The 27,915-nt window shown below is 61.7% G+C and overlaps 1 protein-coding gene and 1 long non-coding RNA gene across 11 annotated transcripts in view; both read left to right on the top strand.

The window, feature by feature from the left end:
- Window positions 1-27,915, top strand: part of LOC127040026 (nuclear factor 1 C-type) — a 116,350-nt gene that overhangs the window by 38,257 nt on the left and 50,178 nt on the right. For all 3 annotated transcript variants that reach the window (XM_050933764.1, XM_050933766.1, XM_050933765.1), the window contains one exon: window positions 8,660-9,191. In XM_050933764.1, the coding sequence (XP_050789721.1) occupies window positions 8,660-9,191 (532 nt within the window). The remainder of the gene's footprint in view (window positions 1-8,659; window positions 9,192-27,915) is intronic.
- LOC127040087 (uncharacterized) lies at window positions 2,598-3,873 on the top strand. Of its 8 annotated transcripts, none has more exons than XR_007771338.1 (3): window positions 2,598-3,507; window positions 3,614-3,721; window positions 3,801-3,873. It is a non-coding gene; the product is annotated as an uncharacterized LOC127040087 (long non-coding RNA). The 8 variants fall into 8 exon arrangements; XR_007771344.1 differs by having other exon boundaries at window positions 3,774-3,873; XR_007771343.1 differs by having other exon boundaries at window positions 3,587-3,721.

Here is a 27,915-nt window from a genome sequence, read left to right as displayed (position 1 = left end):
TCTCACCTGCAGCTCCTGCTGTGATTGTTCAGGTCTAAAGAGAGACAAGGCAGTAGCTGGTGGAGCAGGCTGGGCTCAGAGCTGTCCTTCTGCTGGGAGGGAATGCAAGCTCAGTGGGGCCAGGCCACAGCCAGCAAAGGAGGAGCTGCTCTGGGAGGCGAGTTTGGTGTTCGCTGGCTCAGAGCAGCATGGCTGGGCTGGGCTGTCTGCTACCCTCAGACCTAGAGACCTTGACAAGATGGGGCCCTGCTGTGCTAGGCGCGGCACAGACACAGTGAGAGACAGGCCCTGCTCCAGAGAGCTGACGGTCCAGCTAGAGAGCTCAGGCAAAGATAGGAGGGGAAACTGAGGCACGGAGGGGGGCAAGGATGTGCCCAGGCTCATCCAACAGGTCAGTAGCAGAGTCAGGAATAGATCCAGGGCTCCGGTCTCCCCTACCAATGCCCATCTTTCCCTCTGTTCTCTTCTGCACTGCCTCTGCACAGCCCCGCAATGCACAGCCTAAACCATGCCTGCCTGGCTGTCTCTCTTGCCCATCTGTATTTACACTGTGAGCTCTTTGGGGCAGGGACTGTCCTTCTATTCAGTCTTTGTACAGTGTCTAGTGCAGTGAGGACCTGGGCCAGGGTGGGGCTCCAGGCGCTACCATAATACACCTAATAGCTAATGTACAGTGCCTAGCACAGTGGGGACCTGGGCCAGGGTGGGGCTCCAGGCGCTACCGTAATACACCTAATAGCTAACGTACAGTGCCTAGCGCAGTGGGGACCTGGGCCAGGGTGGGGCTCCAGGCGCTACCGTAATACACCTAATAGCTAATGTACAGTGCCTAGCGCAGTGGGGACCTGGGCCAGGGTGGGGCTCCAGGCGCTACCGTAATACACCTAATAGCTAACGTACAGTGCCTAGCGCAGTGGGGACCTGGGCCAGGGTGGGGCTCCAGGCGCTACCGTAATACACCTAATAGCTAATGTACAGTGCCTAGCGCAGTGGGGACCTGGGCCAGGGTGGGGCTCCAGGCGCTACCGTAATACACCTAATAGCTAATGTACAGTGCCTAGCGCAGTGGGGACCCGGGCCATAGCTGGAGCTGCTAAACACAACAAGGATACAAATAATATCTTAACTCCACTTTTTATCTCCCTAGCTACTGCACCAAACCAAGCTGTCACTGCCCCTCCCTTGCCGGAGGAGCCGGGGTTTGCTTAGGGATTGTAATCACCCCCTGGGGTGTCACACAGCCCAGCCCCGCAGGAGAAGGCCATCCAGTGGATAGGCTCAGGCCAATCACGGCGCCTGCCCAGCTGTTTGCGCGTCCCCCTGGTACAGCTGTATTTATGGCACATGAATTGGTCCCTTGTCCGGCCTGGCCACTAAGGCAGATTAACGATATGTGACATCTTTGTGCAGTGGAGATAATCTGGGAGGGGGGGCAAAGTTGTCTGAGTGGCTGATCGGATTTCAGGAGCTGCCCCAGCAGATCCCTGCTTAATCCCGGCGCAAAAATCAGCCTTTTGGGGCCACGGGGCTTCTTCTCTGGACCAGCCACCAGTGCAAGGGGATAGGGGGTCAGAAGCAGCCCGTGAACAGAGAATGCAGCAGAAACTAGAGCTGGGACCCTTCTTAATAAGCAATGGGGCGCTCTGGGAGAATAAGAGCCCCAGAAATGTGGCTGTGGAGGAGTTTGAAGGAAAATCCTCTAGGCAGGGGTTGTTTCTTCCAGTGTTCCCATGGGTTTGTGGACGGGGCCCCGATCCTAACTGGGCCCCTGGGCACTGCTGTATTAGATCTAGCACTCAGAGAGTTGGAGCAGGATGGAGCCATCAACTCTGCAGTGTTGACACCCCGTTTGGGATTTTGCTGGGGCTTGGCCAGATCCCCGGAAGGAGTTTGTTCATAGTGAAAAAAGAAAATCTTTGTGTGTGTCAGAACAGGAGGGGCCAGACCTGTGGCTTGTATCAGATCTTAAGAGTCGAGATATATTGACAGCGTTGGGGCAGGCGGGAGCACAGAGCTGGGATAGCAGGGGGCTGTGAGTCGGGAGTGAGGGGCACTGGCTGAACTGTGGAGGGACCCCAGGGCTGGGCTAGCAGGGGGCTGTGGGTCAGGAGTGAGGGGCACTGGCAGAGCTGTGGGGGAAGCCCAGAGCTGGGCTAGCAGGGGGCTCTGGGTCGGGAGTGAGGGGCACCAGCAGAGCTTGGAAAGAGCTTGCCCTGCCCCTGCCTGCATTGCCCAATGGTTCTTCCCCCACTGCTTTTCCCCAGGGCATCCCCTCCCTCCCCCCGGCCTCGTCACAGCGACCTGCCATTGCTGAGGAAAGCGGAGGGGGGTCCCCCCTGGATCCCATCTCTGCTGCTCCTTCAGCCCTCAAGGGTGGGCACTGGAGAGCCAGGTGAGGGGCAGCCCAGCGAGCAGGGCATGGCCTAGGCAGCTTCCCCCTTCCCCTCGGCTGCCCCTGCTGCCAGGCCAGAGGGGGCTGCTGTCTCCACCTCCTCCCGGCTGCAGGCTGCCAGGCCAGGTCTGCGGCAAGGCTGGGGACCCCTGTGCTCTGGGGGCAATGGGGCAGCTCCTTCGCCCACCTGGGTTGGCCCGGGGTCAGCTGATGGGCAGCACGGTGCCTATGTTAGCCCCTGTGCCTGGCGCTGCAGAGGGGCACTGCTGCCCAAGGGGGTTGGGAACCAGCCCTGGGGCCTCTGGGGCAGAGTGGGTCGCGGTACCTGGATGCTGTCCCCAGGGGGCACGGTGTGGTGGCCTGGCTGTGAAATGAACCCGCTGGGCCTCAGTCCAGCTCCCTCCTGCGCAGGGGTCCCACAAAGCCCACCTCCCTAACTGGCCCCTTCTCAGGGCCCTGAAGGCTCAAACGGGCCATGGAGTCGTGGGCAGGGCTGCAGGGCTGTGCCACTGAGCCCTGGGTACCAGGTCCAGGGTCTCGCCAGAGTGCTGGGGCGGGGGTCACAGCCTTGCTGAGGGGGATACAGTTATGAAGAGAGCCTGGCAGCACGGGGGTGGGGACGGGACACGTGGTGAGCTCAGTCCCTCTTGCCAGCGCCCCCCAATGTCCATCCTGCAGGAGCAGGGCAGGCCCATGTCCTCCAGCCTCCTGGGTCTTCACTAGACACTCACCCCCCCCCCCCCCCCACCGCTAGGGCAAGGGGCCTAGCAACAGTCAACCCTCCGCCAGGCTGGATGGTCAGAGGGAAAAACTCGGCCCGCCGAGCCCAGCGTAGAGAAATGCAGCTGCAAACAGAGGTGCCCTGCGTGTGAGCAGGGATGCCTCTGAGTGTGTGAGGAGAAGGGCCCACAGTGGGTGCATATGGAGAGGTGCCCATTGTGGGTGTGTAAGGAAAGGTGCCCATGCGGTGTGTGAGAGGAGGGGGTACCTGCAGTGGGTGTGTAAGGAGTGGTGCCCATGGAGGGTGTGAGAGGAGAGGTGCCCATGGTGGGTGTGTAAGGAGGTGCCCATGGTGGGTGTGTAAGGGGAGGTGCCCATGGTGGGTGTGTGAGGAGGTGCCCATGGTGAGTGTGTGAGGAGAGGTGCCCATGGAGGGTGTGTAAGAAGAGGTGCCCATAGTGAGTGTGTGAGGAGAGATGCCCATGGAGGGCGTGTAAGAAGAGATGCCCATGGAGGGCGTGTAAGAAGAGGTGCCGATGGTGGGTGTGTAAGGAGGAGCCCATGGTGGGTGTGTAAGAAGAGGTGCCCATGGTGGGTGTGTAAGGGGACGTGCCCATGGTGGGTGTGAGAGGAAGTGCCCGTGGTGAGTGTGTGAGGAGAGATGCCCATGGAGGGCGTGTAAGAAGAGATGCCCATGGAGGGCGTGTAAGAAGAGGTGCCGATGGTGGGTGTGTAAGGAGGTGCCGATGGTGGGTGTGTAAGGGGAGGTGCCCATGGTGGGTGTGAGAGGAAGTGCCTGTGCTTCGAGAGGGGCCCTGCAGATACCGGTCAGAGCTCCCCTTGGCAGCTCGAGTCCCCTCCACTTTCCCTGTCCACTGGGTTCTGGCTCGTTTTCCCTCCCTGCCTCGGAGCTGCGAGTGCCTGGTGCAGGATGTGCCCGGCGCCCTGCGGCAGGCTCGGGGCAAACCAGGGTTGCCCAGAGGATTCAGGGGGCCTGGGGCAAAGCAATTTTGGGGTCCTTTCCATAAAAAAAGTGTTGCAATACTATAGAATTCTTGTGGGGGGCCCTGCAGGACCTGGGGCAAATTGCCCCACTTTCCCCCCCCCAGGCGGCCCTGGGGCAGACTGGCGTGTGCGTGTATCGTCGGGAGGGGGCATTCCCTGAGGAGCGAGCAGCCTGGTGCTGGGACACCCCGCCAGGAGCCCTGGCTGGAGAAGGGATCGACCCAGGCCGGCCGGGGGCACGGCAGTGGTTTGAGACACCAGCCAGCCTGGGCCAAGGGTTGTTTTTGGAACTGGTGGCTGCTTTTTTCGGCTCCTGTCTTGCTTTGCCTTGACCTTCTTCCCTGATGGGAGCCGCAGCCCGGCTGCCGGGGATTAGCGGCTGCTGCCAATTGATCCGGCAGCCTGGCGGTGCTGGGGGCCTGCGGGGATCCGGGCCTCCCTCCTCTTTTGCAGCTACACTCCCGCAGGGTGCCACGGACAGACGGACGGGAGCAGCTGCCCAGAGTCTTGGGCCCAGCTTCCCTAGCACCCCCAGGGCTTGGCCTCGGGCTCCCACTCTCCTGCCACCTTCTGCTGCCCACCCCAAGTTGGATGGGCCGCACAGCAGAGAGCCACCACGGGTGGTACCGTGAGCTCCACTCTCCGTCCTGAGCTGGCAGCCGGTCTGGTCAGTCTCCACCTAGCTCTGGCAATGGGGCACGGTTGGGGCATCAGGTCGTTGCCACTAGGCACCGCTGTCCTGGGATGCCCTGAGCCACTGGGGCTTGACGGGTCGAAGGGAGGTTGAAAGTGAAACTGTGAATCTGCAGCAGGGGTGTGGGGGATGGGCTCTCTGGGACTGGGCACAGCTGGGTCAGTGCCAGGGTGAGCCAGGATCTGGGGTCCCTGGCTGTGGGCACAGCTGGGTCAGTGCCAGGGTGAGCCACGGTGGGGAGTCCCTGGCTGTGGGCAGAGCTGGATCAGTGCCAGGGTGAGCCAGGGTTGGGGGACCCTGGTCTGGGACTAGCTGATCATGCCGTGGGGTCGCTTAGGGTAGGTCACTTGGCCTGGGGACCGCAGGATCTGCTCCAGCTCAGACAGGCTCTGTCCGCGTGTAGCCCTGGACTATCTCCACTGGGGTCCCAGATTCCCCGTCTCCCCAGCCACACTCCCCAGCCAGCGAACCCCCGGCCCCCAGCTCTGTGCACAGCAAGATGCAGCCTGGGCTCGCAGTGCTGACGGGACCTTAGTCCTGCCCCTGGGCCTGTGCTGCCCGTGACGAGCAGAGCGCTGGCTCCCGCCCTGCACCCAACACGACCCTGGGCGGGGATGGGCTGAATGGCTCCTTGTCCATCGTCTCGGCGGCTCTGGCACTGAGGCACTTGGCTTGCAGCTAGAAAGAAGCTTTTTTGGTCTTGCTGCCCTGGCTCGCTGTTCGATTTTTATTTGTGTTTTTCTCATTGCCCACCCCAGGCACAGTCAGCCGGGGATCTGAGAGCACAGCTGGGCTTCCCCCTTCACCAGTCATCGCTGGTCAGAGCGGTCTGCTGGTCCCTTCCTGCCCTGGGTGACTCCCTGTAGCCTTCCAATTCTGTGCTTGGAACGACTGGGGCTGGAACCAGGGGCGCTGGGGGGCTGCTGCCCCCTCCCCGAATCAGAGAATATCAGGGTTGGAAGGGACCTCAGGAGGTATCTAGTCCAACCCGCTGCTCAAAGCAGGACCAATCCCCGACTAAATCATCCCAGCCAGGGCTGTGTCAAGCCTGACCTTAAAAACCTCTAAGGAAGGAGATTCCACCACCTCCCTAGGGAACCCATTCCAGCGCTTAACCACCCTCCTAGTGAAATAGTGTTTCTTAATGTCCAGCCTAAACCTCCCCCACTGCAACTTGACACCATTGCTCCTTGTTCTATCATCTGCCACAAGGGAGAACAGCTGAGCTTCATCCTCTTTGGAACCCCCCTTCAGGTGGTTGAAGGCTGCCATCAAATCCCCCCTCACTCTTCTCTTCTGCAGACTAAACAATCCCAGTTCCCTCAGCCTCTTCTCGTAAGTCATGTGCTCCAGCCCCCTGATCATTTTTGTTGCCCTCTGCTGGACTCTCTCCAATTTGTCCACATCCCTTCTGTAGTGGGGGGCCCAAAACTGGACACAATGCTCCAGGTGTGGCCTCACCAGTGCCGAATAGAGGGGGAAAATCACTTCCCTCGAGCTGCTGGCAGGTAGCTATAACAAACATTGAATACATGGTTTCTAGCCCGCACCCCTGCTTGGGACACCCGCTTCTTGTGGCCATGGCCGTGGGCAGCAGGATCTCCAGATGACGCCCCAGGAGGAGTGGACTCCAGCCCTTTCTCCTTTTGCTGGGGTAGCTGGGCGGGAATCCAAAGCCGGTAAAGCTGCGTTAGTCACCCAGCCCAGGACACCCCCAGGAGGCGGAGGGTGACGGGAGGAAAGGGCTGGTTTTTACAAACACTCATTTTTCAGAGCAGAAGCACAGTCCAAAGAAAAATAATTTTTCGCCGGCTTTCCAAATTCTTGGGCAAAACTGCTGCTTCTCACAGTTCTTGTGTTTTCTTAAAAGCTGCAGGGCCAGATCCTGGCCTTCTCTTATGCCGCCGTAACTCTGCCACTCGCCGTCGAGCCGCCCCCCGCTTTACGCCGGGCCGGCAAGGGAAGGATCTCATCCCCGAGTGAGTGAGAAGGAGCAGCTCCAGTTGTGGTTAGCAGCCTCCTGCCATGCGATCGTGCTGAGCGGAGATTCTGCTCTGCAGAGCGACGCAAGGAAAACATTTCCGAAGTGCTGCCAGCGCAGAGCGGGCTTGGCGCGCGGGGCTTTTCCTGATGCAATCCCAATTAGCCTTAATCGGAGCCAGATTCAAAGCAGCGAACGCGCCCATAACGTCCGGGAGGTCTGGCACGAAGAACCCGCTGCCTCTTGGGTTTCAGCTCAGTTCTAAATCGGGGAGGGGAGGGTGGATTTTTCCTTCCTTTGCGCACACACAAAGGCGGCTGGGAACCTGGCTTGGGTGTTTTTTAATGGCAGGTGGTCCTGCTCCAGTGCTCCTTTTCCCGCTCCGGCGGAAGAGTCCTAGCACCTAGTAACCACCTTCTGGCACTTCCCCCCGAGCCATGGAATGGGGAAATTGGGGATGGAGGGGACGTGCTTTCCTTGGTTTCGTTCTTGGACGGACTCTCTGGGAAACACTAGCCAAGTGGAAAAAGACCATCAGAGCGTGACTCACTCGCTGGAGCAGGGGCTGGGGCAGAAGTGGGGTGAATCTGGGGCGTTCCCTGGATGGGCCTGCTGGTCACACGGCCGCTGGTCTGGGAAAGGGGACACTGGGCCTGGAGCCCTGTGCAGGGGCTGGCACATGTTCCCTGGCTGGCTGGCACATGGGCTCACAGTCATGCCCAGGCACTGCAGGTGGGCACAGAGACCCAGCCTGGGTGCCTCCAATCACAGAATCTTATTCACCTTGGGCTCAAGAATCCAGTCTGCCAGCTCCTCCTCGCCTGGCACCGGGCACAGGTTTCATCAGAGGCTGGCATATGCCTGGCACGGCCGTGGGGCAAGCTGAGCCTGGGGTGCTGGGCCACCGGGCTGAGAGGGGAGGGGAGGGGAGGGGGTTCGTTACTGTGGCTACAGCACATTAGGCAGCACCTCCCCCTCTATTAGCTCCATTACACCTGGAATTGGAGCCTCTAGTCGCTGGCCGCTGGTGATCCAACCCCAGCCCCGCTCGCCACAGCGCCTGGCAACGCAGGTTCCTGCTGTGCTGGCCGTGGTGTGTGTGTGGGGGATCCAGACTTTCCTCACCCCCACCCCCCCAGGCCTAAGTCTGGTGTAAGCTACGGGGTGACTCCAAAGAAGACAGAGGGTCCCCCAGGCCCATGACGGGAGCAGGCCCAAAGGGGGGCAGAGGAGCTCCAGGCTGGGCAGCAAAGGGTCTGAGCTCATAGCAGGCGACCCCATCACGCCGGGGGACATGCCCCGACCCCCTGGCAACGCCCTTGCTGCCCAGGCCGAGCCTGGCCGGGGTCGCCCATTTGTGTCTATTAAACAGAGAGGATGATGAACGTGCAGTAATTCACTTTATCAAACAGCTGCAGCAAAATTTCCCAGGAGGGATCCCCAAGACACCAGTTCCACCCTCCAGACCCCCTGACTCTCCTCCCAAAGCTGGAAACAGAACCCAGGAGTCCTGGCTCCCAGCCTGCTCTGCTCTAAGCACTAGACACCACTCCCCTTGTATCCAGCAGCCCTAAGTCCCATGAGACCAGTGGTTAGAGTAGTAGGAAGGCAGACTAGGACTCCTGGGTTCTATTCCCAGTTCTGTCAGAGAACTCAGGAGCCCTGTCTCTTGGTCCCCAAGCTCTAACCGCTAGATTCCTCCTCCTTTTCCATACCTGGGAAGGGAACCCAGGAGTCCTGATGCCCAGCTCCTCCCCCAATACTAGGCTATGTTCCCACGGGCCCTACAGAATCCCCCTGTGCACGGTGCCCCCCATGGTCCCGCCTGTCTGTCCTGACGGCCCGATCTGTCTGCTTGCTCCTGCAGGATGAGTTTCACCCGTTCATCGAGGCGCTGCTCCCCCACGTCCGGGCCTTCGCCTACACCTGGTTCAACCTGCAGGCCCGCAAGCGCAAGTACTTCAAGAAGCACGAGAAGAGGATGACGAAGGACGAGGAGAGGGCGGTGAAGGACGAGCTGCTGAACGAGAAGCCTGAAGTCAAGCAGAAGTGGGCGTCCCGGCTGCTGGCCAAGCTACGCAAGGACATCCGGCCCGAGTTCCGGGAGGACTTTGTGCTCTCCATCACGGGCAAGAAGCCCTCATGCTGCGTCCTCTCCAACCCCGACCAGAAGGGCAAGATGCGGCGCATCGACTGCCTGCGCCAGGCCGACAAGGTGTGGCGCTTGGACCTGGTCATGGTGATCCTCTTCAAGGGTATCCCGCTGGAGAGCACGGATGGGGAGCGGCTGGTCAAGGCCGCCCAGTGCACCAACCCCATCCTGTGCGTCCAGCCCCACCACATCAGCGTCTCCGTCAAGGAGCTCGACCTCTACCTGGCCTACTTCGTCCGCGAGAGAGGTAGGTGCCACCCGCGGCTCCCCCAGGGCCGGGTTCGCATTGCACTGCCGCCTGGCATTGCGGGAGGGCACGGGGCTGTGCCCAGAGTCCCTCCCCAGCGGGCAGGAATCCAGGCCCGGGGCTTCCCTGTTTGGGGGACTTTGACCCGCAAAGATAAACCTGGGAACCAACTTGCCCCAAATTCTCTGCCTCAGGGACCGGTGCCCCAGCCACCCAACTCCCTGCCAGCTGCCAGGATCTCAGCCCCTCCCCACTCCCACCAAATGCCCCCAACCCTGTTCCTTTTCCTGGGCTCTCCCAAAACGTAAGCCTGGGCCCTGATCCCGTTTCTGTAAATGCCAGCCTGAGTGTGCCATCTCCTGCCCGTCTGGAGTGGATCCTGGCTGTCGGGTGGTTTTGTCCTTGGTGAGTTGCCAGAGGTGACTGCATGTCAGTGGTGGGGCGGGGACAGGGCAGTTGTGTGCAGTCGGAATGCGGCATGTTCCTCCCTGTGGGATCTAGGCACCCACCTACCGTCGCGCCATCTCTGGGTGCTCCCCAGCCAACAGCAAGGATAGCCCCCCTCTGTGGGATTTGTTCTCTTCAGGGGCCATGTGACTGTGGGGTGCATTGAAGGGTGGAGTAGGTGGCCTGGCAATGCAGGGGCAGCCTCTACCCAGTGCATCTCGGGGGGGCGGGGGTGCTACCTGGGTGCCCGGGGGCAGGGATTCCGGCCTCGGCAGGGCTGCAATGGGTGCCCAGAAGGGCAGGTACTGAGCGGCGTGGGGGCAGCCAGAGGGACTGGGCCTGTGAGCATGGCTGGGAATGTGTGCCAGCAGGTGAAATGCCAGGGGAAAGTCAGCCCAGCACCACCGGGGCAGTGAGAGCGGAGACAGAGCTGGGGGTGAGAAGACAGCGTGCTGTCACGGGCGAGGCTGGCTCCATGCACAGAGGCACTGGTTAGAACTGGGAGGTGATGCCCCCATAGGAAGCTCTGCAGGAATATCGGCCTCCGTTCTGCCCCAGAGACGCTGCAGGGAGCTCCGAAGTCGAGGGCTCCATGCCACAGTTCATGCCACGGTTTCAGGGCTGGCGGCTGAGTCAGGGCCCCTGGATTTCCAGCTCCCCTGATTTGCAGAGGCGCCGAGTGCCGAGAAAATACCTGCTAAAACCATAGGGTGCAATAATCCCCACTGACTGCTGTGGCCAGGATCCCCCAAAGCTCAGCCAGGGGCCCGTGGTGATAAATCCCCCGGAATGAGTCTGGGGTAGAAGCGGCTCTGGACTGGGAGCGACGGGCGGGGCTGGTTCCGGCTGTGGGAGCTCTGCTGAGGCTGCAGAACCAGCTCCCGAGGGAGGGGACGGGGCTGCAGCGCCCGCCTGCTTTCCCTGACAGCGAGGGGCTGCCTGGGTTTTTTCCTCGGCTTTAGCACCTAGGATCCAAGGCTGGGTTTCTCCCTGGTCCCTGGCCACGCAGCAGTGGCCTGTGGCTGTGCTGGGGTCGGGAGGATACTGTTGGTATTTCTGACGGTAGCACTCCCAGGCTTACTACGACTAAGCCCCGGGTCCTCCCGAGTATTTGGGCACCTCACTGCCATTGATTCCCATGGAAAGACCTTTGAGGAGCTGGACCTACGGGATGGCTCTGCCCTGAAAAGCTCCCAGTCTAAATAGACAAAACACGGGAGGGGAAACTGAGGCACAGCACAGGGACATGATTTGCTTGAGGTGTCACGGCAGGTGCGTGTCAGAGCTGGGTGTCCTACTCTAGAGCCTTAGCCACATGTGTGTCAGAGAAGGTTTAGCTGGCGTGTGAAGCAGGAGTTCAGGTCTGTTGCTATCCTTCGCTGGTACCCCGGCTCTCTGACAGACCCTGTCCAGCGCAGGACATTTGGGGCCTTGGTCTCGCTGGCTGGCTCTCTGTGATTCCGCCTCCGAATTGTGCCCGTTGCTTGTGCGTTCTCCCTTCATCTCTGGGGTCCTGCTAGAGCCCTCTCCCTGCCCTCAGCACCCACTCAGGCCACGTGCTGATCCCAGAGCCCAGAGCGTGACCCGCCCTGGCCGGCACGGACGGGGACAGAGCAAGGGACTGTATCGGTGAAAGGAAAGTAGAGTTTCCCCTCCGGCTGCTGCGTGGCTGGGATCTGGGGAGGTTTGCTGCAGTCAAGGCCACCGCTTGATTCCAAGACCTTAATGCGCACGCGCTGCAGAAGGAGATTTAGCCCCAGCCCTGGGAGCATCTGACCCCTGTCTGGGATCCCACTCAGAGCCCAGCACAATCCCAGACAGATGGGAGGGAGGTCTGGGTGGCACTGGGGGTGGGAGCGTGGGACCAGAGCCCGGGAAATGGGACTGACACTGCAGTGGGAATGTGGGTGCAGCAAAATGCAGGACTCAGGACCTGGCTGCACCCGGAGAAGTTCAGTGCCTCAGCCTGGGATTGCTCCTTGCAGTGGATTGGTAGATACTGGTTTCCGCATGAGGCAGAGACCCTGGCCCTTCCGTTCCCAGGCCAAGCTGCTTTCACTCCAGGCGGATGCCACAGGCTCGGGACTAGAGGGGCCAGGCCATGCCCCAGGGAGCTCATTTGGAACAAGCCAGGCAGGAGAGGACTTTGCTGCAGGGATCACCTCCACCCGAGATCTCTTCTGGGCTCGGGCAGGCCTCGCCCCGAATCGCCTCTCCCCAGCGAACCGCAGGCGGGAGAGCTCCTGCCCCCAGCCCCCACTCCCAGCCTCCTGCCCAGGCCCAAGGGCAGATACGGACCTGAGTGGGCATTTCAGTGGCTGCCATTCCATCAAAGGGGACCTGACGAGGCCATAAATCACGCGAGGAGCAGACCGTACGCTGGGGAAATCGGAGAAGACGTTTGAGTTGTTAGGTGCTTTCCCCTCCCCCGCCAGGCTGGTGCTCCTGCAGCCAAGCCAGCTGGCTGGGGATGGCAGGTCGTGGGGATGGCGAGGGGTTGGGGCGCCGTCCTGGGAGCAGGGCAAACCCTGTTGCTGCTCCCCATTGCGTGCCTGAATACTAGGGGGCTGCCAGGCTCTGGGGCCAGGTGTCTGTGCCGACTGGATTCTGCTTTTCTCCTGGGTAGGAGTCCCCGGGGCTGGTGGGAGCCCCCACTGGGCTGAGATTAATCTTTGGTGGATTCGCTGTGGAGGCTGCTGGACACAGACAGGCCTTGTGGTTCTCTCTGGCTCCCCACCGGGTCTCTCCTGGAAGGGGTCAGCCGCCTACTCTGCAGCAGCCCAGAGCGGGGTGTGAAGTCAGCCTGTGTCATCATATTCACACTCTGGGCCCGGCTGGGGCAGCCAGTCGAATCTCGCACCCTACCTCTGGAGGGCGCCGCCAGGCACCGCGGTGACTGGTATCGAGCATGGCTGCTTCTCTCTGCCGGGGCTGGGGGTGGATTCGGAATGCCAGGGGGGTGCTGTGCTCCGGAGGTGGGGTATGGAGAGGTGCTTGGGGAGCCTGTGGGGAATGCAGAGAGAGCAGCTGGGAGGAATGGGACTGCGCCACCCCAATACAACACATGTGGGGTGCAAATCTCCCTCCCTCCCATGCATCTCTGCCTCCCCAGCACAAACCCTGCTGCAGTGCAGGGGGCACCCCGGGGAGCTCCAAAGTGCCCCTCTCCGGAGCAGAAAGAGGAAACCTCTGACTTCACCCTCCTCCCTAGAGCTGTAGCAGGGCAGGCCAGGGAAGGCTCAGCTCTGAAGTGTGCCCTGGGGCAGGGGCGTTGGGGAGGCCCCTGGGACCTGGCACAAGCCAGCCCAGGCCTGGGGAGAGATGGGCACCAGCATTCTGCTCAGCGCCGCCTCCCTCCGCGGCTCCTGCAGCACCGAGGAGCTGGGAGCATGAGGGAAATAGGCGGGGAAGGAGCCAGACCAGAATGTCTAATAAAGGGAGGGTCCCTGTGTTTGCAGAGACCCTGAGGTGCTGGGTGGGACCTTGGCTTGGATCTGCCCTCCGTGACCCTGGTGTCAATCTGGAGTCACCCCAGGCAGGCAGGAGCTGGGCCTGCCAGTGCCCAGCCTCCCGCACACCGAGCTGCCCCAGCCACGTGGCCTGGCCAAGGTGGTGCCCCCGGGGCAGGACTGAGCAGCCTGCGGGGCGGCTCTGCTCTCCCATGGGTGCTGCGGTAGCACCCAGGGGTCCAGGCAGGCTGTATTCGGGCCTGCCAGCGCCCAGCCTCCTGCACACCGAGCTGCCCCAGCCACGTGGCCTGGCCAAGGCGCTGCCCCCGGGGCAGGACCTGAGCAGCCCCCGGGGCGGCTCTGCTCTCCCATGGGTGCTGCGGTAGCACCCAGGGGCCCAGGCAGGATGGGGGACCCATCTGGGAGACCCCGCCCCCCCGAGGAGATGGGGGGGCTGCTCCGAGCTGGGGGGGCACCTCCCCCACTGCCTCTGACCTTGACCCCAGACGTCTGGGTCCCCAGGCAGCCGGAGTCACGTGACCCGCCCGGCTGGCTGGCGGCGCTCAGCTGATAAGGCTCCGGAGCTGTCACTGGCCCCGGCTGCCTCTTAAGGTGGCGCCGCATCCCCACTTAAGGCAGAACGGAGCCGGCCCATGTGTGAACGGCGGGGGGTGGGAGGGGTCGGCGCCGGAGTGGGGGACCGGGCTGAGGTGTTCTGCGATCAAAGAGAAACAAGGAAGGGTTTGATGGTTGTGATGGAAACCGCTGGATCTCACTGAAGCCACCAGGTGTGAATCCAGAGTCACTCTGCTGCCTTACATGGAGTCACTCCAGATTTACACCACTGCAGTTGAGATCTGAAATTGGGCTTTCTGGCCCTGATCCTGCAGGGGGAAATAAACCGGCCTAGCCCCTAGGGAACATTTCCATGTGGCCATTATTATCCCGGAATAGTTATTGCTGTAAATTCACACCCTACCTTCATCCGAATTAGCTTTCAGGTGTAGACAAGCTGTTATGCTAGACCAGTGGGAGGGTGCCTGTCACGGAGTCCCCGGGCGATGCTCTGGAGCTGCTCCCCACAAAGCCAGACAGGACTTTGGGGAGCCTCCTCTGCCTTGGAGCAGACTGTCTGCAGGGCAAGAAGCTCACACGGCTTCACCTCCTGGGTCTGACCTTGGAGCATTCAGCATCCTCTGCCCCTCCGTGAGCTTCCCACAGCTAGTCCACCCACGCAGGGTCCTGGGGAAGCCACAGGGTCCTGCACCCCCACTTCGCAGTCAGACGTGACTCTCAGCCAGCCAGTAACACAGAGGTTTATTCGATGACAGGAACAGGGTCTAAAACAGAGCTTGTAGGTACTGCGATCCGGACCCCTTGGCCGGGTCCATTCTGGGGGGCAGTGAGCCAGACCTCCCCGTCTGCCCTCACTCCTCCTCCCCAGCCAGCTCCCAACTGAAACCCCCTCCAGCCCCTCCTCTCTGCTCAGCCCCTTTCTCAGGCCAGAAGGTCACCTGACCTCTTTGTCCACCTTTAGCCATCCCCTTGCAGGGGGGAAGAGCCCTGGCCATTTGTTGCCAGGAGACAGTGTGTTGGCCATTTATACTCACTGGAGACTTAAGAAATGCATAGGGGAAACTGAGGCACCCACATAGTATTCAGAGGAAACATTAAGAACAGTCCCACTTCGTCACAGAGAGGAAGCTGAGACAGGAAGTGACTTGCCAATGGACACACAGCAGGTCGGTGGCAGAGCCAGGAATAGAACCCGGGGGTCTTGGGGCCCAGCCCGGCCTTTGGTCAGCAGGCCTAGCCCCTGGACTACTCACCTGTGTAAAGTTAAGTGTGTGTGTGTCCGTGCATGCAGGATTGGGACCGATCCCTCCTTGTCTCCCTGGGGAGCCAGGTTCCTCTGGCCTCACTGAGCCAGCAGCACCGGTATCAGGAGAAAGGGGCTCCTGGATGCTGGGTATGGAAATTATTTATCAGCTTGTTAGATCTGTCAAGGGCAGGGATATAACCCCTGCCAGGGAGCCGGGCTGAGCAAACTGGGACAGCAGCTGATCTCTGGGCCCTTGTCAGGCGCGGTTCCCCCTGGACCTCAGAGCACTGCGTCACCAGGATGTGGCGAGCAGAGCCTCAGGATCTGCTCAGAGGTGGAGGCGTGTCATTGCCCCCCCTCCACGAGACAGGTGGGGAAAGTGGGGCATGGACCTGTTAAGAGCCTCGTCCAAAGGTGGGGGGGCCCTAAGGCTGAGGCCAGCGTTCTCTTTACAGCTCCACAAAGTCCTCCTGGGGGCGCTGGCTGGGGTCAGCGATGCGGATTTGGGGCCATTTGACCAGGGGCTTCCTAAGATACAGCCCCGCAGACATCTGCGTTCCTGGGCAGCGGCCCCTTCTTCCAGGGCAGCCCCTGCAGAGAGAGAGAGAAACCCCGTTCTGGGGAGGCCCGGGTTCTCCGCTGTGGTCCGCCCCCTCCCCAAGCCCAGAGGAGGATTGTCCCCCTGTGTCTTCCCAGGGCTCCAGCATGGGGAACAAAACTGGCCCTTGGAGCCTCTGTGGAGCTGGGGAGGGCAAGCAGGTGACACGGTGCTGCTGGGCCTTTCACTGCTGTATCAGCCTGTTCCACCAGGCCAGTGTCCCACCTTGTGCCACTCTCCCAGACTCCTGTTCCACGGGCCACTGCTCTGTCCAGGCCAGGCTGCCACCTCCACACCTGGAGCCACATCCTGAGCCCAGCTCCTGCCTGCCAGCAGCAGCCCCTGTCTCAGGGCACCTGGGCCTTCTCCTCTGTCGACCTTAAAGCACTTTACAAACAGGTCATAGTCTTTGTCCCCATTGCACAGATGGAGAAATCAAGGCACAGGGAGGAGAAGTGACTTTCCCCAGGTCACCCAGCAGGCCACGCCAGGGATAGAACCCCTGTCTCCTGAGCCCCAGGCCAGGGCTCTAGCCACTAGCCCGTGCTGCCTCAGTAAAAGATGACTCCCAACCATCTCAACGTGTGATGCAGCTGGTCTGTACTTTGCAGGGGGTGAGAGCCTTCTAGCTGATGCTGTGAACCCTGCGTTATGGGCACAGCTATGGGAGGAGTCCTGGGAGGGAGAAGCTCGGGGTCAGGAGCATTGGCCGGCCCAGGGGCGTATTATCTCCGGCCTCATCTCTGGGACTCATTGAATTTCCTGTAATGCAACATGCCTGGATGAGCCTCCTGCAGTGATGAGTTCCACAGCTCAGCCCAGTCAGGATGGGCTCTGAACTCCTTCCCCTGCCCATTCGTCTGGGGTTCCCGGGTCTGTGCGGGGGGACAGCCCAGCCATCATGCCCCGCTTGCCTGCCCGGCCCCCCCGCCTGCCGGCACTGCCAGCTCTCAGCTGCTTCGGTTCTGTGGAGTCGGCCCCTCCCCTTTGCCCCATAGCCAGCCCTTCACATAGCCCTTCCCGTCTGCCCCATAGCCAGCCCCTTACACGGCCCCTTCCCTCTGCCCCATAGCCAGCTTCTCACACGACCCCTCCCCTCTATCCCATAGCCAGCTGCTCACACGACCCCTCCCCTCTGCCCCATAGCCAGCCCCTCACATGCCCCCTCCGCTCTGCCCCATAGTCAGCCGTTCACACGCCCCACTCCGCCCCATAGCCAGCCCCTCACACGCCGCCCCCCCCCGTGCTCCCAGCATGGCAGAGACGGACTCACCCCCCCCCGGCTCTCGCTCAGGCCTGGCCCCTAGCCTGTCTCTGTCTCACTTGCACTTCCTCGAAGCCCCCTTTTGCTCCCACCCGCCCCCCCAGGCCAGGTGACCCAGGCTGATCCCATCACTGCCCGCAGGCAGCCCCCCCAAAATGTGGCACCCCCAGAGAGCGACTGATGGGGAGAGAATGGGAGTCCAGGCCCCAGCCCCCCGGCCTCCCTCTCCTTGGGGGAGAATTGAGCCCGTGGCTAAGCCGTGCAGGGGCAGGACATTTCGCCCCCACCCCAGCTCCTGTGGCAGCGAAAGGGTTAAGGCCGGGTGATGGCTCGTTAACCTGGCGCCTCCCTGGTCCCCGTTATCAACTGGGAGCAGCCTGTGGCTCCCCCCTTCCCCCCCTGCACCGATAACAGACTGAGCCCAGCGCTGGGCCTGGGCCTTCTCCACCCCTTCCATCCACCCCGGGATCCTTTGCCCCCCCAGCCCCTCCCCAGCCCCCCAGTCCCCATCTCTCTCCCAGCCCCTCTCCCGGCAGTGGCTCTGCCTTATGGGAGGGGGCTGATCTGGCTCCGTCCTTTTCCAGAGTCTGGGGAGGATCCCGGGGGCCTCACTCCACCTTTAGGGACCCACGAGGAGGCTGAATTGGGGATCAGTTCCCCACTGCCCCTCTCCGTGCCCTGCGGTGCCCAGCATGGCCCCAGGGCTGTGGGAAGGTCCCAGTGCCCCAGCTCAGACCTACTCCCCCCCACTGTGTTCCCCACACAGCTCCTCTGGGCCCTCCCACCAGGGACCCCTGTGTGCCCATCACACTTTGTTGTCTTGAGCCCCCAGCCTGGCCTCATCCCCTCCCTGCCACGGCCATAGCGCTGGCCTTCGAGGGTCTGGGAGCAGTGACCAGTCCTTGAGGAAGCCCCCAGCGGGCAGGATTGTCCCCATTTTACAGAAGGGGAAATCAAGGCACGGATAGACTCAACCCAGGCCCCATCTCCAGGCGCCCCTGGGGCCTCAGGAAAGTTTGGATCCAGGCTTCACCACGTTAATGAGGTGACTTGTCTGAGGTTACAGAGAGTCGATGGCAGAGCCATAGAGGGACCTTTTGGTCCTTTGTCCCATGGCTCCCTGCCCTGACCACTAGACCCCACTGCCCTCCCAGAGCTGGGGAGAGAACCCAGGCATCCGGGCTCCCTGCTCTAAGCCGTCCTGCCCCTGCCCCTGCCCCTGCCCCTGCAGGTGGAGCTGGCAGCAGAGGCTGAGATGCCACCTCCCCCCTTTGCTTTACAGCCGCCGAGGTGGGGAGGGGGATGGGAGGGTCCGTTTCTGTCCCCTGTTACTGGGGGTGGGGGAACGTTCGCCAGGTGAAGACAGGCCCTTATTGTGTGGGGCAGCCCCCCAGCGGCACCCAGCCCTAGCACTCCTCCGCCCCACCCCTCACGGGGGCTGTTTGCTTGAGGCCAAGGAGAGAGGCAAGAGCCTCAGCCAGAGCTTTAAAGTCCTGGCTGGGCCGCGGCGGGGAGCAGGCTGGACGCCAGCCAGGCTGGGCACAGCTACAGCGTCCCCTGGCCCCAGCGCCCAGGCACAACCTGCGGAGTCGCCCTCCTTTCCTGGCACAAAGCCCTGGGCCCCCGGCTCGCCCAGCGAGGTGTTGGCGAGTGGGGAGCCCCCAGTGAGTCCGAAATGCCCCCAGACACCCCCTCCCCAGCGTGGGAACTGCCCTGGCCCGGATAACGTACCGCGGGCAGGGCTCCCTGCTTCTGGACCGCTGCAATTACCCCAGGGGAAGACCCTGGTTCCCCCAGACTGGGGTCGCAGAGGATCCCCCAGGGCACAGCCCCACCCATGTTCCCCAGCCTGCTGTGCCCTGGGGGCGCTGGCTCAGCCCCTAGTGTGGGGTGATCTGACTGCGCCCTTCTGATGAACTAGGAATGTTCTTAATGTTTTCTCTGAATACTGTGTTGGTGCCTCAGTGTCCCCATGGCAGTTCTTAAGTATCTGGCAGAGCAAAGGGCCAGTGCACCTAAATGCCTGACACTCTGTCTCCTAGCAACTGATGGCCTGGGCCCCCCCTCTGCAAAGGTGCCAGCTGAAGGTGTTGGAGACAAAGAGATCAGGTGACCTCCTGGCCCCGGAAAGGGGCTGAGCAGAGAGGAGGGGCTGGGGGGGTTGTTAGTCTGAGGCTGGCTGGGGACGAGGAGTGAAGTGCAGACGTTGGGGGTCCGGCTCACTGCCCCCAGAATGGACCCGGCCGAGAGGTCTGGTTCTCTGTACCTACAAGCTCTGTGTTAGACCCTGTTCCTGTCATCGAATAAACCTCTGTGTTACTGGCTGGCTGAGAGTCACGTCTGACTGCAAAGTGGGGGTGCAGGACCCGGTGGCTTCCCCAGGACCCGTCCTGGGTGGACTCGCTGTGGGAAGCGCACGGAGGGGCAGAGGATGCTGAATGCTCCAAGGTCAGACCCAGGAGGTGAAGACGTGTGAGCTTCTTGCCCTGCAAACAGTCTGCTCCAAGGGAGAAGAGGCTCCCCAAAGTCCTGCCTGGCTTGGTGGGGAGCAGTTCCAGAGCATCGCCCGGGGACTCCGTGACAGCCCTGTCATACAGGGTGAGAGCGCGGGGTCAGGCGGCCAAGGGCCGGTGCCTAGGGGGGTAGGGGATGTGCCAAGGGGGTGGGGGAGCCCCGTGATGCACTGCCTCTGAGGGTGGTTGGAAAGGCTGGGCCCCAGCTGCTAACAGGCTGGTCAGTGCCATGCTTGAGGGAGCTCAGCCGGGACCTCCCAGGGCTTCTCACGGGCTCCCTGCTGAGGCGCTGGAGCTTCAGGGTGCTGGGCAGAGTTGCCCAGGGAGGCAGACCCCCCCCCTTGCTGGTGCCAGGCTCAGGGGAGAGCACAGGACATGCGGGATTAGTCCTGGGAACAGTTTGTCCAAGGAGCCATCACTGCCATCGATCAGCAAGAGTGTGTGGGATCCGGGGCTGGGGGGCTGGGGGCTGCAGGTTGGGAGTGAGGGGCACCGGCAGAGCTGTGGGGGAGCCCAGGGCTGGGCTAGGAGGGGGCTGTGGGTCGGGAGTGAGGGGCACCGGCAGAGCTGTGGGGGAGCCCAGGGCTGGGCTAGCAGGGGCTGTGGGTCAGGACTGAGCGCTGGGAGCTGCCTGCTTTCTCCTTTCCCCCCTGTGATGCAGTAGGGAGGGGGGTGGACTGACCTGGGAAATTCATCTAGTTTTACTGGGACTGTCTGCATGGGCGAGGGGAGAGCAGGGGGTGACTTTAGGGGAGGGACGGTACCTGAGCCAGGAGGGGGGTGGGGGGAGTTGACACCTTTGCCTGGGAAACTGGACAAAGGGAGGAGGAGAGAAGGGGGGGGAGCCTGCTGGGGTGGGGGTTGGTTCAGTTTTGGGCTGGCTGGGAAGAGGCAGGGAACCCCAAGTCTGGGGTCTAAGCTCCTTGCCCCCCAGAGGGACCTGGTTGGGGGGTCCGGGCTGTACCTACAAGCCCTGCTTGGGACTGTTCCTGTTGTCTAACAAACCTTCTGTGTTACTGGCTGCTGAGAGTCGCGGTGAATCACAGGAAGGGTGGGGTGCAGGGCTCTGACTCCCCCTCACTCCATGACCCCCTCCCACTGCTCTTTCTCTTTCTCTGCTCCTCTCCCGAAGGCAGAAGCAGCCCTGGAGCCTGGGCAGCAGTTTCCCTCCCTCATCCTCATCCTGAGAGCCCCCCATACCCCCCAGTGCCGTGCTGGCGGGGTGGCCTGGCTGGGGGGCGCTGACTCTGAGCCCGGGGGCTCGCAGGGCTGGGGGCTCGGCAGAGAGCTCCGGCTGATCCTGGGCATTGCCCCGCTCCCAGCAGCAAGGGACCTGCCCCCCAAAGCCTTCCCTGAGCACAGCTGGCTCGCAGCCGCCCCCAGCAGCCTGGGCTGCACCCCCCACCCCAGGGCTGGTGGGTGCTGGGGCCTCAGGGCCCCCCAGCAGAGGCAGCCCAGCCAAGCCGGGCCCCTTCTCAGGGACAAGGTTTTAAGGCCTGTTTAAAAGTGGCTGGAGGTGGAGGCAGCGTGGCCCAGTGGTGAGAGCACAGAGCTGGGGGCTGGACTCCTGGATTCTGTTCCCTGCCTCTGCTGTGTGGCGTTGGCCAAGCCCCTTCCCCTGTCACTGCCTCAGTTTCCTTAGCTGTGTTGGGGAAGCAGCAGTCATTGCCCCCTCCCTCCCCCCAGGCACTGGGTCAGCCCCACTGGCCATACCCAGGGTTTGCAATTTCCTCTGCCTCCCCCTCCCCCAACCAAGCCACCCGGTGACTTGCCCCTTCCCCGAGGAGAACCCCAAAGTGACCGAGAGGGGCCTGGGGCTGGGCCCAGCAGTCTGCAGTGTGTGTGGGGGGTAGCGTTCTGGGGCTGGGGAGGTCGTGGGGGGCAGAGCTTTGGGGCTGGGTGACAGTGAGGGGGCTAGGTGACAGCGAGGGGGCTGGGCCCAGCAGTCTGTAGAGTGGGGGAATGGGGGGGGCAGCGCTCCAGAGCTGGGGAGGTCGGGGGGGGCAGAGCTTTGGGGCTGGGTGACAGCGGGGGGGATGGGTGGCCTGGGGCTGGGTCCCACAGTGTGTGTGGGGCGGGCAGCACTCTGGGGCTGGGGGGGGCAGAGCTTTGGGGCTGGGTGACAGCGGGGGGCTGGGGGGCCTGGGGCTGGGCCCAGCAGTCTGCAGTGGAGGGGAGTGGGGGGGGAGCGCTCCGGGGCTGAGGGGGTCATGCATGACAGTCAGCAGCTTGGCAGTGTCCCAGGAATCGATCGCCTGGATCAATTGTGCTGGGGCCTCCGGAGCATCCTGGGCGGATTCCTGCAGAGCTGCGTGTTGCTGACGCCGGCCTTTGGGGCGGGCTCCCTCCCAGGGTGGGGGGAGCAGGCACGGGGGGGGGGGGGCCAGCCGCAGTAGGGCCGCAGTGTGCAGGGGCAGGATCGGGGTGAGGCGTGGAAGGAAGGGGGCAGCTCTCCCCAGTGTCGGCCAGGCCGGGTGGGGATGCCCGGGGTGGGGTCCTGCCCCCGATCCACCTGGAACCAGGCAGTGAGAGAGAGAAAAGGGGCCTCTGCTCCTTGGGCTGCCCTGGTGCCAGCAGGGCGGATGGGGGGCAGTGAGAGAGTGCCCTGCTCCGTGGTGGTGGAGAAACCCAGTGATGTGAGCTTCCTGCCAGCAGTGCCCTGCCCTGCGGCCTGGCTGACACCCCAGCTGCAGGAGCTAACTTGATTTCACCTGCCCCCATGCTGCCCCAGGCCCTGCCTCCAGGCTCCCCCTGCTCTGCTGCGGTGCGGGAGACAGATTCAAGCCCAGGGTTCATAGAGACCCTAATCTCACCGCGTCCAAGGGGTCCCGTGGGTGGCAGACCCTGTGTCCTCCCACCCAGCCGCCTGAGCCTGGCTGCTCCCTGGTGGCCACACCACCACGGTGGCCCACTTGCCTTCCTGGCCTCTGCCTGCGCTCAACCTGGATTCCTGTCGCTACAGGCACAGAAACCCTACATGAATGGGTCTTGCAGCCCGGAGCCCCCCGGCCTTGGGCACCTCTCCCCGTGGGCACTGCCCCAATGCTGGTGATCAGTCATGTGACTCCCACCCACCGGCCGGGGCCTGGTGCATTTTGGGCCTTTTGGGCGTCACATGGCGGGGGGAGGGAGCAGCAAGGTAGCTGGGGCATCTTCAGCCCCCAGAGCGGCACCAGCCTCCATGCAGCCACCCACAGGTGCCAATGGTGTCCTGCAGCAAGGGGGCTGCTGGACCCCCCAGGACACTGCGGGTGAACGGGCAGCATCCTGAGGCCCCAGACAAGCCCCCCCCCCCATGTGGTCCCGTCCTCACCAATGTCTCCTGCAGGGCAGGGTGGGGGGGCTCAAGCAGCTCGGACCTGGCTGCCGGTGCTGGCTGCAGGGAACCAGGCAGTGTGTGTGGGGGGTGAGAACAGCAGCATGGGGGGGTCTGTGGCTGGAACCGGCCGGGGAGCGAAGGGAGAGCGTTGGGAAGGGGCACGCTCAGAGGTCAGGCCCTTCTCCTGCTGTCGCTGGGCCCAGCCCGGGCCGCTCTCTGCCCAGGGGTGGCTAACGTGTTGGCTAGTGCAAGCCAGGCCGAGCACTGGGGTGGAGAGCACCTCGGATGCACCCACCTGCACAACTAGGCAGCAGGGCCAGGCAATGGCAAAGCCCCGACACAGAGCAGGGGGCCCGGTCCCCCAGGCCAGGCTACCCTACAATAACAGAGCAGGGGGCGCGGTCCCCCCCCAGGCCGAGCTCCCCTACAATAACAGAGCAGGGGCGCGGTCCCCCCCCAGGCCGAGCTCCCCTACAATAACAGAGCAGGGGGCGTGGTCCCTCCCCAGGCCGAGCTCCCCTACAATAACCAGAGCAGGGGGCACGGTGCCCCCAGGCCGAGCTACCCTACAATAACAGAGCAGGGGGCGCGATCCCCCCCCAGGCCGAGCTCCCCTACAATAACAGAGCAGGGGGCGCGATCCCCCCAGGCCGAGCTCCCCTACAATAACAGAGCAGGGGGCACGGTCCCCCCCAGGCCGAGGTCCCCTACAATAACAGAGCAGGGGGCGCGGTCCCCCCCCCAGGCCGAGCTCCCCTACAATAACAGAGCAGGGGGCGCGGTTCCTCCCCGGCTGAGCTCCCCTACAATAACAGAGCAGGGGGCGCGATCCCCCCCCAGCCGAGCTCCCCTACAATAACAGAGCAGGGGGCGCAATCCCCCCAGGCTGAGCTCCCCTACAATAACAGAGCAGGGGGCGCGGTCCCCCCAGGCCGAGCTCCCCTACAATAACAGAGCAGCAGAGGGCGCGATACCCCCCGGCCGAGCTCCCCTACAATAACAGAGCAGGGGGCGCGATCACCCCAGGCCGAGCTCCCCTACAATAACAGAGCAGGGGGCATGGTCCCCCCAGGCCGAGCTCCCCTACAATAACAGAGCAGGGGGCGCGGTCCCCCCAGGCCGAGCTCCCCTACAATAACAGAGCAGGGGGCGCAGTCCCTGAGGCCAAGCTCCCCTACAATAACCGAGCAGGGGGTGCCGTCCCCCAGGCTGAGCTACCCTACAATAACAGAGCAGGGGGCGTAATCCCCCAGGCCGAGCTCCCCTACAATAACCGAGCAGGGGGCACAGTCCCCCAGGCTGAGCTACCCTACAATAACAGAGCAGGGGGCATGGTCCCTGTGACAAAGCAGTTCTGGCGGGACCCAACTGAGAGTGCCAGTTCAGGACCAATGGCTTTAACAGGGCTATTACAGCTCTAGGCTGGGGTTTTTCCACTTCTAAGGCAAACCAAACCAGCCAAAGAGGACTTGGGTTACACCCCACTGGCTAACCACAAGTCACTCAAGCCATTTCCTTAGACACTCCAGTCTCCCAGTATCACCACCAGCGCCACTCGTCCTGGGGATGAATGGCTATGAAAACTAACATCCCAATAAAAGAAAAAGGTTCTCTCGATCCCAAAGGACCAAGCCCCAGACCCAGGTCAATATACACATCAGATCTTACTCACAAATCATGGTGTTGCCCCAGGCCGAGCTACCCTACAATAACAGGGCAGGGGGCGCGATCCCCTCCCCAGGCCGAGCTCCCCTACAATAACAGAGCAGGGGGCACGGTCCCTCCCCAGGCCGAGCTCCCCTACAATAACAGAGCAGGGGGCGCGGTCCCCCCGGCCGAGCTACCCTGAGTGGGCACAGCCTGGCCGAGCAGCCCTGCTGTAGCCAAGCAAGTGGGGTGGGGGGAGGGAGAACGAAGCCCCTTCCCCAAAGAAAGGGCACTCCGGGGGGTTGATTGACAGTGGTGAACGCCCCTGGGAGAAAGTCCGGAACTGGATTCTGCAGCCCCCCCGGAACGGACTCTGGCTACTGCTCCTGCAGTGGGTAGAACCTGCAGCAGGTTGTTGTGCTCCCCTCGGGATGGGAGGAGAAAACCTGGAGTGGAGTTTAATCCGCCAGTGAAATGGATCCAACCCCGCCGAGGAGGCAAATGTGGGCTGGATTTCTGGGCCCTGGGGAATGGACTCTCCCCATGGCGAGGGTTGAACCCTGCAGGCCGGCTCCCGTTAGCTGGCCCTGCTGCGGGCCCCGATTCAGCAGAGCACTCAGGCACTTGCTTAGCTGTCAGCGTGGGCTCAAATCCATCCCACGTCAGCCCCGTCCTTAGACGCAGGCCCCACCTGATGCGCTGAGCTCAATGGGGAGCACGTGCTGCCGGCGATGCACCCGCGGAAGTGCCTTGCTGAATGGGGGCCTTTCGGGGCGCGGACGGATGGGGGCGATGCAGCAGCCACCGGGCTAGCGAAGGAGGCCGCAGCATTCCCGTTGTAACGGCTACTCTCTGTCCTCTCCCCTTTGGGGGAGGGGATTTTCCAGGCTTGCTCTGTGGCTGAGTCCTGCTGTGAAGATGCAGCGCAATGAAGAGGGAGGAAAAGTCCCTTTTCTCACTGTTGCTAGGTGCTGCGCATGCATCGAGGGAGGAGGCCAGTCGCTGCCCCAGCGAGCTCAGGCCCAGGTCCCCAAAGGTGTTTCAGGTCCTACCGGTCACTGAATTTGAGGCTCTGGGCTGTAAAGTCTAAATGGCCCAAGGGATGCAGAGAGGGGAAGTGGCTAGGCAAAGGTCATGTAGCGCTGCTATGCGCTAACCACTGGGACAGGCTGCCTTGCTATGTGCGCTGCAAGCTTTCTCACTGATGATGAGAAAGGCTGTTTTGTGTGTGATGCCCCCTTTCCCATCTCCCTCCAGCTCCTCACAAAGAGATCCCTCCCCTGGCATCTTCCTAGATGGGAAAGGAAGGACAAGGGGGAGGGAACACCTTCAGAAGCCAACCCGTCTGAATTCCTCCCCAGCTTGGCACCTGGATCTTTGCGCTCCCCAGCCCCAGTGTAAGCCTGGAGAAAAGCGAGGCAGATGGCACCAATCTGCTGGGTACCATGTGCCAAGCCTCTTGTCCTGAGCTTGCCTTATGTCTCAGAGGGCCACCGTGCCAAATGTCTGTGCCGTCCTCCCATCTGGAAAGAAAACATCTCCCCATATGCCCGCAGTGCACGGTGCAGCCGCAAATATTTATCACAGCACTTGCAAGGAAACTGACAAGATTCATAATATTTTGAATACACCTTTTGCAGAAATATGCATGCACGCTCACCTGCACACTCACCCGCATGCTCACCCGCACACTCACACCTATGCACAAGAGGATATGATGATGTCCATGTTTAGTCACACACAGACAAATACAGGCACATACACAAATATTCACACACCCACTTATGCACATAAAGACACATATTAATACGTGCACATGTACACACACATACCTGTGCACTCACAAGCATGTGCACACACGTATTTACACACGCACTTGTGCACATACACATATAAATGCACTTATATTCACACACACACATACCCAGACAAGTCACTGTTAGATGGAGTTAAGTTTCAAGTACATCAGGGTGAAGGACCCGCCAGAGGCAGGCTGTATTTATCCCCAAACCCCGGATTACAAACCAAGGAAATGCAGAGCTGAGCTTCCACGGAAAAGCAGCCCTGCTGCACTCAGGGCGGAAGCCGCGCGGCTGAGGCACCCTGGCCATTGTAGAGCTGCCCAGGAGTGATGCAGTTCAGTCCTCACGCCATTAAGGCAGTTACTGTTTAGTTGCATCTGATTTTTAAAGATCTATTGGGGTGAGGTGGGGGCTTCACATTTTTTCCCCCTTTCTTAGAGCTGGTCCTGGACTGAGAATAAATGAGTCAAAAATAAATTGTTCCCCCCACTAGGAAATCATCTTTGCAAATAAAGTGTGAATTGCCAAGCTCCAGGGCGGGCTGAGTGGGGGGGTTGGGGGAGAATGTCTTTGGGATGATTTAGTTTGGGATGACTGTTATTTGCAGAAAGTGCTTGACCGACTGTATGCGTGCGTCTCTCGGCAGGTGCATGGAGACACAGCCAGTCTATCTCTAGAGGGTATGCAGAAGGAAAGGAGACTATTTTTCCTGTGTGGGAAAGGGGAATTTCCCGTAGGATCGTTGGCAAAAATGCATATCGGATGAGCTTGGCGCATGGGGCACGTGCAGGCCTAAACTAGTGTCGGGGCGGATTCTCTGTGACTTGAGGTCTTTAAATGAAGATTTGAGGACGTCAGTGACTCAGCCAGAGGTTCTGGGCCTATTACAGGAGTGGGCAGGTGAGGCTCTGTGGCCTGCAATGTGCAGGAGGTCGGACGAGATGATCATGATGGTCCCTTCTGGCCTTGAGGTCTAGGAGTCTCGGATTAAAAGCTCCGTTGCATATAGAGATGTGAGGATGGTAGGAGACGTCTTTGTCTGTCTGGACAGCTCAGGAGTGAAACCCTGACCCCAGTATTGCTGTTGAGGTCAATGTGACCCAGATGTCACCGTGCAGCTAGCCGCAGCCCCTGTCCAGCGTGCCCACTCTGCACTGTGGCATCTCATTCACACCTCAGCAGCACCTGTTCAGAAGCACGTACGAGGATGTCCTGACTTTGTGGGGCTTAGCATGGAGTGGTGTGTTGTTCTTAGTGTGACACTGGCACTCGGCAGCACCATCGCGCTACGGGCTGTACATCTAGGGCCTGGCTGGTGGATCTCGCTCACACATGCTCAGGGCCAGACAGGCTTGGGAAGGAATTTCCCCCCAGATCCGATAAGCGGGTACCTGGAGGGAGGTGGAGTGGCCTCCTTCTGCAGCACAGGGCACAGTTCGCCTGCTGGGTTCATCTGGGCATATCTCACCTAACAACTCCTCGGGCATTGGTGCCCCTCCTGGTCTCTGCCTGTGGATCGCAGCAGTTTGTTCCAAGAGGACTGCAGTGTTTTGGTCTAACTGAAATCTTTGGGCTCCATACCGGGGAGCTGGGGAGACCGAATCTCGTGCAGTAGATGGGGTCCCTCCTCGCCTGGGGCTCCAGGAAATACACAGTGCCTGGCAAGATAAAGGGCAGGGAAGGAAACAAATGCAAGAAGCAGCTTGCCCAAGGTCTCACAGCAAGTCAGTGGCACAGGAGCCCTGGGCCATCAGCTCAGCCCTTCGTCCTCCGTCTCCGGGCGCACTGGGGCTGAGTGCAGGCTGCCCGCAGGTCACAGGAGCTGGGAGGGGTGTGCACGTTTGCAAGCTCCAGGTGGTCAGT

This window comes from Gopherus flavomarginatus, chromosome 24 (assembly GCF_025201925.1).
Source record: "Gopherus flavomarginatus isolate rGopFla2 chromosome 24, rGopFla2.mat.asm, whole genome shotgun sequence".
NCBI classification, from domain to species: domain Eukaryota; kingdom Metazoa; phylum Chordata; order Testudines; family Testudinidae; genus Gopherus; species Gopherus flavomarginatus.
Note: the sequence above shows the minus strand (reverse complement) of the source record. Positions and strands in the feature narration are given on the sequence as shown.